Below are 11755 nucleotides of genomic sequence, written 5' to 3' on the forward strand. Positions count from 1 at the left end.
AGTAAATGTGAATAAGAGCAAGGTTATTAGGTACAGTAGGGTTGAGGGTCAATTCAATTGGGAGGTGAGTATGAATGGAGAAAAACTGGAGGAAGTGAAGTGTTTTAGATATCTGGGAGTGGATCTGGCAGCGGATGGAACCATGGAAGCGGAAGTGGATCATAGGGTGGGGAGGGGGCGAAAATTCTGGGAGCCTTGAAGAATGTGTGGAAGTCGAGAACATTATCTCGGAAAGCAAAAATGGGTATGTTTGAAGGAATAGTGGTTCCAACAATGTTGTATGGTTGCGAGGCGTGGACTATGGATAGAGTTGTGCGCAGGAGGATGGATATGCTGGAAATGAGATGTTTGAGGACAATGTGTGATGTGAGGTGGTTTGATCGAGTAAGTAACGTAAGGGTAAGAGATGTGTGGAAATAAAAAGAGCGTGGTTGAGAGAGCAGAAGAGGGTGTTTTTGAAATGGTTTGGTCACATGGAGAGAATGAGTGAGGAAAGATTGACCAAGAGGATATATGTGTCGGAGATGGAGGGAACGAGGAGAAGAAGGAGACCAAATTGGAGGTGGAAAGATGGAGTGAAAAAGATTTTGAGTGATCGGGGTCTGAACATGCAGGAGGGTGAAAGGAGGGAAAGAATAGAGTGAATTGGTGCGATGTGGTATACCGGGGTTGACGTGCTGTCAGTGGATTGAATCAAGGCATGTGTATGGGGGTGGGTTGGGCCATTTCTTTCGTCTGTTTCCTTGCGCTACCTCGCAAACGCGGGAGACAGCGACAAAGAAAAAAAAAAAAAAAAAAAAAATATATATATATATATATATATATATATATATATATATATATATATATATATATATATATATATATATATATATATATATATATATATATATGCTTTTAACAACTTGCCTCCCACACCTTTCATTCTCCGTACCTTCCACAGAGCATCTCTATCAACTCTAGAATATGCTTTTTCCAGATCAATAAATGCTACAAATAAATCCATTTGCTTTTCTAAGTATTTCTCGCATACATTCTTCAAAGCAAACATCTAATCCACACATCATCTACCACTTCTGAAACCACACTGCTCTTCCCCAATCTGATGCTTTGTATATTCCTTCACCCTCTCAGTGAATACCCTTCCATATAATTACCTTGGAATACACAACAAACTTATACCTCCTTAATTTGAGCTCTCACTCTTATCCCCTTTGTCTTTGTACAGTGGCACTATGCATGCATCTGCCAGTCCTCAGATACCTCACCACGAGTCATACGTACATTAAATGTCCTTAACAACTAGTCAACATCACAGTCACCACGTTTTTTAATAGATTCCACTGCAGTACCATCATAACCCGCTCTGTTGCCGGCTTTCATCTTCTGCAAAGCTTTTACTACCTTTTCTCTGTTTACCAAATCATTCTCCCTAACCCTCTCACTTTGCACACCATCTCGAGCAAAACACCCTATATCTGCCACTTTATCATCAAACATATTAAACATAACTTCAAAATATTCACTACATCTCAATCTCACATCACCCCTACTTGTTATTACCTCCCCATTAGCCCTATTCACAGGTGTTCCCATTTGTTTTCTTGTCTTACGCACTTTATTTACTTCCCTCCAAAACATTTTCATTTTCCCTAAAATTTAATGATACTATCTCACCCCAACTCTCATTTGCCCTCTTTTTTCAACTCTTGTACCCTTCTCTGACCTTTTGCCCCTTCCTCTTATACATCTCCCAGTCATTTGCACTACTTCCCAGCAAAAATTGTCGAGATGCCTCTCTCTTCTCTTTCAATAACAATCTCTCTTCTTCATCCGACCATTCACTCTCCTTTCTTATCTACCCACTTCCCTCGCTTCTCATGCCACAAGCATCTTTTGTGCAAGCCATCACTGCTTCCCTAAATACATCACATTCTTTCCCCACTTCCTTTAAGTCCTTTGCTCTTACCTTTTTCCTCTCTGCATTCAGCCTCTCCTGGTACTTCCTCACACACGTCCCCCTCTTAAGCTCACTTACTCTCACCACTATCTTCACCCAACATTCTCTCTTCTTTTCTGAAACCTCTACAAATCTTCACCTTCGCCTCCACAAGATAATAATGATCAGACATCCCTCCAGTTGCACATTAACCTCCAAAAGCCTCTCTTTCACTCTCTTATCAATTAATACGTAACGCTCTGATAACGCTCTCTGACCACCTCTCCCACTTATATACGTATACTTATGTATATCTTCCTTTTTAATTCAGGTATTCCCAATCACCAGTCCTTTTTCAAAACAAATCTACAAGCTCTTCACCATTTCCATTTACATCACTGAACACCCTATGTACACCAATTACTCCCTTAACTGCCAAATTACTTACCTTTGCATTCAAATCACCCATTACTATAACCCGGTCTCGTGCATCAAAACGGTTAACACACTAAATCAGCTGCTCCCAAAACACTTGCCTCTCATGATCTTCCTTCTCATGCCCAGGTGAATAGACACCAATAATCACCCAAATATCTCCATCCCTGTACATATCCATACTTGCTCGCCCTATAGGAAACAGCATCGACAGCCCTTGCATCATTGAAATAGCTACATGAAATATAAGAAAAAATGGTGTGTCTGCTCATCTACATTATGCACCGAATCCACTCTTACTTATCCTAGTCCAAACCACACAGATCTTTCCATTGTTTACCCCAGACATTTCACATGCCATGGTTCAATCCGTGGACTTCTCGTTGGCCGCAGTATACCACATTCTTCCTATTGACTCTATTCCGTGCATGCCTTTCACCTTCCTGCATGTTCAGGGCCCCATCATTCAAAATATCTTCTCTCTATTCTTCCACTTCCAATTTGGTCTACCGCTTCTCTTTGCTCCCTCCACCTCGGACACATATATCTTCTTTATCATCCTTTCCTTACTCATTCCCTCCCTATGTCTAAACCATTTGAACACACCCTATTTTGATATCATCTACACTCTTTTTATTACTATATTTCTCTCTTACCTTTCTTTTTTAACTTAATCAAACCACCTCACACCACATAATGTCCGCAAACATATGTTTCCAACATATCTACCCTCCTCCGCTCAAATCTATCAGTATGGCGTGCCTCGCATCCATATAATATTGTTGGATCTATTCTTCCTTTAAACATATCCATTTTTGTTCTCGGAGATAAAGCTTTGTCTTTTCACACATTCTTCATCGCTTCTAGAACCTTTGCCCCCTCCCCGACCCTGCGACTCACTTCCGCTTTTATGGTTCCAGTCACTGCGAAATCCAATCTTAAAAATCTATGAGATATCACTTCTTCCATTTTTTCTCTATTCAAACTTACATTCCATTTCACTTGTCCCTCAACCTAATTGAACCTAATGATTTTGCTTATATTCACATCCATCCTCAACTTTCTCTTTTCACAGGCAATTCCAAACTTATTCACCAACTTCTGAAGTTTCTCACTCGAATCAGCCACCAGCGCTGTATCATTGGCGGAAAACAGCAGATTCACCTCCCAGGCCCTCTCATCTACAAAACTCTTGCATTCACCTCCTTTAACACCCTATCCATAAGAAAATTTCACAACCACCGTAACATCATACACACATGCAAGAGACACATGTAGAATGCGAAAGGTAGGAGGTGGTTAGGCTAGAAATGGTAGTGAATGAGGGGAAAGAAGAACAGTTGTTAATGAAAGAAAGATGAGAGGTGTTTGGGCGGTACTTACTGGAAGGAGTGGAAATAATTGAAGGATATATAAGAGAAAGCGTCAACAAGTGAAGAAAAGGATGCAGGGGTTGAAAGAGGGCAAATGAAAGTTCGGCTGAGCGAGTATCAGTAGACTTCACTGACAATAGAATATTTTGGATGGAGGTATATAATGTGCGAAAGACAAGAGAACAAATGGGAACATCGGTTGAGAGAGCAAAATGGGAAGTGATAACAGGTACTGATAAAGTGAGGATGAGATGGAGTGAGCATTTTCAATGCCTGTCGTGTCTTTGGCAATTGAGTGGTAGATGTAGGGTGTTTGAGCCGAAGTATTATGCGAAGTGAAAGAGTCAGCGAGAGTTATTTGTTGATGAAAGATGAGGTGGCGAAAGCCTTGCCGGGGATAAAAAGTGGTAAAGCGTTGGGGGATAAATGGAATTGCAGTTGAATATATCAAGAAAGGTGATGACTTTGTTGGTGATTGGTTGGTAAGGTTATCAATATGAATATAAATCATAGATAAAGAGGTGCCTCAAGTTTGGCTAATGCATGCATAATGCCGCAGTATAAAAACAATGGAGATAAATGTGAGTCCTCAAACTATGGAAGAATAAGTTTGTTGAGTATTCCTGGGAAATTATATGGGAGAGTATTGATTGAGAGGGTGACGGCATGTACAGAACATTAGATGGGGATAGAGTAGTGTGGTTTCAGATGTGATACAGAATATATGTGACAAATACTTTGGAAAACTGATGGATTTGTACGAATCTGGAGAAAGCATACGAAACGTTGTAAAGCAGGTTCTTAATAATTTGCGACTTGGGAAGAGAGATACGAGAGCAGTGAGAGGCATTTGTATGATAGAAAGAGAGAAGAGTAAATGGTTTCAGGTGAAGGCTGATCTGCGGTAAGGGTGTGTGATGTTAGCATGGTTATTCAATTTGCTTATTTATGAGGTGTTGAGGCAAGCGGATGCGAAAATTTCAGAGAACGAGGCAAGTATGCAGTCTATGGGGAATGAGGGAGCCTGGGAAGTGAGTCAGTTGTTTCCTGATGATACAGTACTGTTGGGAGATTCGAGTAAAAAACTTCAGTTGTTGACTAAGCTTAGAAGAGTATGTGTAAACAGAAAGCTGATAGTAAATGTAAATAAAACCAATGTAATTAGGTTTAGGAGAGATGTGTGACAGAATGGTTGGAATGTGAGCTTGAATGCAGAAAAATTGGAGGTGAAGTGTTTTAGATATCTGGGAGAGGACTTGGCAGCAAATGGAACCGTGGAAGCAGAATTGAGTCATAGGATGGGTAAGAGGGTAAGAGAAACATGAACTATATTGCCTCCCTTTCAGGTATAGTGACTTTATCTTGCTTTTACTCTCAGCTTCCTCTCGATGCATTCATCACCATATCAAATGACAATTCTACTTTAATCTCTCCGTATATTTGAACTGAACGGATTAAAAGTGATTTAAGAAAAAGAATTCATATCTTAGTATAGCCCTCATTAGATAAAGATATGTATCATAAAGATTATATGATGTCAGAGACATTCCTTCTTCATACTCATTTTTATTAGAAAAGAAATGATCCAAAACGTACAATACGATGTGTGAACGCGACGTGGAGCGCCTTACTCTACTATATGTTCACCTTAATATGTTACTTCAGGAGATAGACATTGGTCTTGGTCCCTTTGGTGTTACTGCTGTCCGCGCGGAAGTGGTGGATTACACAAGACCCATAGTTGTTGACTACGCCAGGATCCTGGCAGGACGAGGGCGGCCAGAGGTGGACCCGTGGGGCTTCCTGCTACCCCTGACGCCCTTGGTGTGGGGGATCATCCTGACGGCTCTGCTGGTGGTGGTGTTGGCAACACTTCTCTTGTTACCTACATTTTCTTATATCACAACAACCAACCAAAGCGACAAGTTTCTGGATATCTTTTTCAACTATTTGAGAGTGTTATTACAACAAGGTGTGATCAGTTGTTACCTATGTGCCTTCCACTTTATTACCCTGTTGGTCTTACAGTAGAGATCATAGATGACCTCTTTATGAACTACCAGGTCACCTGTTATCTGTCCTTCCGAGGCACATATATTGTACATAATCTCAGGTGGATTTTCTCTTTTTTTAACGAAGAATCTTAATTTAGAGAATATGTAAAAATCAAGGGGATAGTTAAAGATGTTCAAACCTATAAAGATGGATATATATTCACGGATATTTACATAATTATCTTTTCTTACATTTTGAAATCAATAATGACAATCAGATAAGATATGAACCTATTTATAGTGTTTTGTCTTAATGAGAGCTTGATGTCTTAATCTGTGGATCATTTGAGTTTATCAGTGGTATTTCAAGGAAGTAATTGTTTTTCTATTGCCTTTTTTCTCATTTGAATCCTAATGAAACACCAATTAATAGTCTGATTTTACCATGATTTGGAAAGTAAGATGTCATAAAATGTGAAAAGATATCTTCCAATCTTCATTATCTTAATGTTTGCACTATTTAATTGATGTAATGACGCCTGTAGCTCAACTTACTTTATTCTTGGCAGTCAGTAAAGACAGGAAATCTGTTCCAGCTGCAACAGACCCAACTCTTTGGAAGAATATCTTTTCTAAGAAATAACAGATAACGCAGGAGAATGAAAGATGGAACACTTGCCTACTTTTCACTCCCGCAGACATCAAGGCACAACGGGACCATTGGTGGGAGCGACTAATGCTCGCCAGCTGGATGATGATGACCCTGGTGTTAACACGCAGCTACACAGGCAACCTCATGTCCCTCTTAGCCGTAAGACACATCCCTCAACCTTACCAGAGCCTAAGACACGTGCTGGATGACCCATCTACCGCCATGATATGGGAAGCCAACACGGCTTATGTGCAACATTTTCGTGTAGGTCATTGAGGTTAATTTATGTCTTATGGAAATTAGAGGTATGTTATATGATCTTTAGGCTTAACTACTGCCAGGGTCATTAAGGCTGTTAACTTCAAGTAACAACCAATCATCGAAGAGTCTTTAACATCTCCCTCAAATGTTCAAGGTAGTCTTAAGACTACGCCCTCTCATTGCTGAAATTTGTTAAACAGTCATTTCATATTGGAAGTAAAATATCATCATCGATTGCTTCAGTTAAGATTTATCTTAACTTTATTATTTTCCGATACCTTTGAAGGATGCGGAGTCTGGGATATTCAGAGAGGTAGCTAACGCAGGAGAGGAAGGCCGTATCATATACCAGAGGAGCACCAGCTTCCCGGAGAGCGTGGAGACGCTGGTGAGGCGGGGCGAGCACGTTCTCATCGTGGAAGACCTCACAGAGAAGGTTTTCGTAGCTCAGGACTTCTCTAAGACAGGTTTTCATCATGATCTGAATCTCTAACTAGTTTTTAAGTAGTTGTCAAATTGTGATGTTGTGAAGTACACAAAATGTTAGGAGTGACAGATATATGAAGAGCTCAAATACCAAATAGTACTTTTGCCAAGATGATATATTAATCTATAACTGGAAATATCAAATTCAGAGATTTTAGACCTATATGATGAAACTTTACGTTACTGAATATATTCAGACACGTTTCCAGTCAAAATATTTGCTTTTCTCAAGTGCTGACCACTGCAGAACTTACGAAAATCTACCACGTTAGCATTAACTTCCAGCATCTCATGCCAACAGGACAGTGTGACTTCTACTCGTCTAGAGAGATGTTCCTGCCTCTCATGTTTGCTATGGTTGGCCGTAAGGACAGTCCTTTAGTCCCAGTTATCAGTGAAAGGTAAAAAGATTTACAGACATGAGGTTACATTCCTTTTTCTGAGAGCTGCTTCTCTCTGACACACGGGATGTACGTCCTTTAGATCTAGAGGGATCGTCTAACTCACACTCACAGTATCACTTGGTCCGTCAGTCACTCATACAACCTCCAGTACAGCTCCAGTCACTCATAGATTTTCTTTCGAATTTTGAAGTCGTATCGTAATAGATATTTCTAGACTGATATTATCTTAAACTTGACATAGTATATGAAAGCAGGACTCACACTCTCCCCGAGTCTTCCGAGACCCCATACATGCATCTTAGCCATGTGTCTATACACATTCAAACCTCATCTGTGTCTTTTTTTGACAAATTCTGATACACGTCCCAAAAATACCTAGAGACAAGCCTCACTCAGCACGACTTATGTAACCAAGTATTCTTTATTTGCATGTACTACATATAATCAAGCCCAATATGCTTACCTTATATGCAACTAAATTCACTTGCTACGCTACGTAGATAACTAATAATCTCTTCTTTCCATGAAGGTATTTATCTTTCTACTCAGTTGCAGTTTATCTATGCTTCATCATGCATTAATCTGAGTCTACATACTTTATTCATGTCTACAACAGACTGGTGTCAATAGTACTTACAAATGGGTCTCTTAGACATATTGCCTTTCTTTTACGCCTCAATAGTTCCCTCTACATCCCGTCAGCGGAACTCTCTCATCGTAAACGCTACATATCGTACAACCTTCAATCTTTTTTACTAATGCGCTGAAGGTTTCTCATATTATGCACTTCACATTTTGATTGTTACTCGTAAAAAAAAAAAAATGCTTATGAGTACACCATTAATTGTGAGTACACCACTTATTATGAGTACACCATTAATTGTGAGTACACCACTTATTATGAGTACACCATTAATTGTGAGTACACCACTTATTATGAGTACACCATTAATTGTGAGTACACCACTTATGAATACACCATTAATTGTGAGTACACCATTAGTTATGATTATGAGTACACCACTAATTATAAGTACACCATTAATTGTGAGTACACCACTAATTATGAGTACACCATTGATTAGTTCTGTCAGATTCCATCTTATCATGATTATGTATACCGCTTCCCTCTATTTCTGTTTGAAAAAATCATGCCACAACCAAAACAAGAATTGAATATACATTTTACGTGACGCTCAGAATTACAAGAATACTATTGGGTAATTCTCAAGTAAAACATACTTGATGTGAGGCGAATAAATGCCTTCATATTTGTAAGAGATCAAGACTTTGTGAGAATTCCTGTCACCTCCCGTCTATTGTGAGAATCCTTGTCACCTTCCATCTATTCAGCTTCGTGCATTATTCTGGATCTAACCAAAGAAGAAAGTAAAATGACATAATACTGTAGGCTTCGTACCTTCGTTTCCTGTGATCTTACAAGACAGATGTATACAGTCTTTTTCATGTCACAGGATCAAGTCAGTGACGGAGGCTGGGTTGTATCACCACTGGATGAAGGTTGCAGTCCCTAACTCCACCTCCTGTGTACATCCACCAATCAAGATTACAGTTAATACATCACTCTCTGTTACTAATCTCTCGGTAATGTTTCAGCATGAGCATGAGGAGTATATGTGTATCATATGTATAATAAGTGTATATGTGCATGGGTATGAGGAGTATATGTGAATCATATGTGTAATATATGTGCATGAGGATTATATAAAAAATGATGCAAAGCTGATTGTAGAAATGAGTATTATCGTCAAATCTTTCATTCCAGGGGATGTTCTTGGTCTTCCTTGGCGGATTCATTGTAAGTCTCTTAGTCCTTTTTCTTGAGCAACTTTTCTCTCGTACTAGTCAGTTCTGGAACGCATGATGGGGTCATGATGTATATGCTCACTTATACACTCTACAGGCGTTTGAAACTTTAGCTCATAAAGTCTAAGAGTAATCAAAGGCGTGGTCTACTTACACGACAAACTTTCCTACCTCTGGGAAATCTTGATTTTGGTCTGACTAACCATTGCCATATATCTCACTGGCATATCTACCACCAGAACAATTCTAAAGGTCTGATGTGATCGGAGTCTCTACAGCTCACTTCATATGTGTCCTGAAGGCTGGTCTTTTCCCTCGTCAACTTGGTGGCTCCCTAGGTGCCTACATCACACAACCTATATAACATCAAGCCTGATAGACACCAAAGAGCTTTGCACCATTTGATCAGCTCAACATTGTTCTTAACTAGATAATACCAAGATAAACTATCAAACGAAGATTGGAAGTTTACCTTGAAATATTGTGTCTTAGGTTATATGATAGATACCTATAAATCCTTAAAACATAAGTGTAAATCTAAAGAATACTATTTATGTACATCTATAGCCATCAGTTATAAGAAAGTCTCATCAGATTCTTCCTTCAACTCTCCAAATAAAAGAAACAGATGAAATCGACTGTTTTACAAATCTAGATACAATGAATAATGATATATAAAAAACAGGTAACTTTTCATTTTCCTATTTTTAATTTTGGTAGGTTTTCTATTTTAAGTTTAGCATATACAGAAAACCTACCAATGTATGCTCATATATCCATTATTACTCATGACAGAGTTGAATTATCATCATTTCAATCTATGTTCCTTAGGGCATTACGTATCTGCAGTCCAGAGTATATTGATGATGAGTATGAGAAGATATATTCTATTGGATCTAAGTTAAAGTACAGTGCATCTTTCATTGATTAATCCCTTCAGCTAGCAAAGAAATCATTTTATAGAGTTGAGCCCAGACTTCCTATTGACACCAAGAATCTTTTAGTTCTCCCTTTTAAAGATAGTCTTATTTTACTTCCCATGTTGCTTAAATCCATTTGTGTAAACGTTGCCTTCAGCAACAAAGATACTATAAAGAATATCTTAATAAGGAATTCACCAGAAAATTCTCTTAGGTGTATCTACAATACACCGAGGACAACAAAAGCCACATTCGTTCACACTGTGTCTCTAGCTGTTATAAGTAATGCACCGAAACCGCAGCTCCCTTTCCACATCCAGACCCAACAAAATTTTCCATGGTTTACCCACGAAGCTTCACAAGCCCTCGTTCAATCTATTGACAGCACCTTGACCCTTGTATACCACATCGTTCCAGTACACTATATTCCTTGCATGCCTTTCACCTTCCTGTATATTTAGGCTTCGATTGGTCAAAATCTTTTTCACTCCATCCTTCTACCTCCAATTTGGTCTCCCACTTCTCCTTGTTCCCTCCAAATCTGACACAAATATCCTCTTTGTCAATCTTTCCTCACGCATTCTCTCCATGTGCACAAACCATTTCAAAACACCCTCTTCTGCTCTCTCAACCACACTCTTTTTATTACCACACATCTCTCCTACCCTTACGTTACTTACTCGATCAAACCACCTCACACCACACATTGTCCTCAGGGGATTATCATTTCATGTGGGCGGGATAACGACGGGAATCAGTGAAGGCAACAAGTATGAATTAGGTACATGTGTATATATGGATATGTCTGTGTATGTTTTAATATCTATACATTGAAATGTATAGGTATATATATATATATATATATATATATATATATATATATATATATATATATATATATATATATATATATATATATATATATATATATATATATATATATATATATATATATTTTTTTTTTTTTTTTTTTTTTTTCATACTATTCGCCATTTCCCGCGATAGCGAGGTAGCGTTAAGAACAGAGGACTGGGCCTTTGAGGGAATATCCTCACCTGGCCCTCTTCTCTCTTCCTTCTTTTGGAAAATATATATATATATCTTTTTTTTTCATACTATTTTCATTTCCCGCGATAGCGAGGTAGCGTTAAGAACAGAGAACTGGGCCTTAGAGGGAATATCCTCACCAGACCCCCTTCTCTGTTCCTTCTTTTGGAAAATTAAAAAAAAACAAGAAAGGGGAGGATTTCCAGCCACCCGCTCCCTCCCCTTTTAGTCGCCTTCTACGACACGCAGGGAATAAGTGGGAAGTATTCTTTCTCCCCTATATATATATATATATATATATATATACATATATATATATATATTTTTTTTTTTTTTTTTTATACTTTGTCGCTGTCTCCCGCGTATGCGAGGTAGCGCAAGGAAACAGACAAGAGAAATGGCCCAACCCCCCCCCCC

General features: G+C 38.8%; 1 protein-coding gene across 1 annotated transcript in view; it reads left to right on the top strand.

Annotated features, from left to right (window-relative positions):
- The window catches only part of LOC139752126 (glutamate receptor ionotropic, delta-2-like), a 131153-nt gene extending 121105 nt beyond the window's left edge, over window positions 1–10048 (top strand). The window contains exons 9-14 of the mRNA XM_071668046.1: window positions 5413–5719; window positions 6440–6657; window positions 6941–7121; window positions 7442–7541; window positions 9020–9149; window positions 9331–10048. Coding sequence (XP_071524147.1) covers window positions 5413–5719; window positions 6440–6657; window positions 6941–7121; window positions 7442–7541; window positions 9020–9149; window positions 9331–9429 — 1035 coding nt within the window. The 3' untranslated portion in view covers window positions 9430–10048. The remainder of the gene's footprint in view (window positions 1–5412; window positions 5720–6439; window positions 6658–6940; window positions 7122–7441; window positions 7542–9019; window positions 9150–9330) is intronic.
- Window positions 10049–11755: the final 1707 nt, after the last annotated feature.

This window comes from Panulirus ornatus, chromosome 2 (genome assembly GCF_036320965.1).
Source record: "Panulirus ornatus isolate Po-2019 chromosome 2, ASM3632096v1, whole genome shotgun sequence".
In the NCBI taxonomy this organism is placed as follows: domain Eukaryota; kingdom Metazoa; phylum Arthropoda; class Malacostraca; order Decapoda; family Palinuridae; genus Panulirus; species Panulirus ornatus.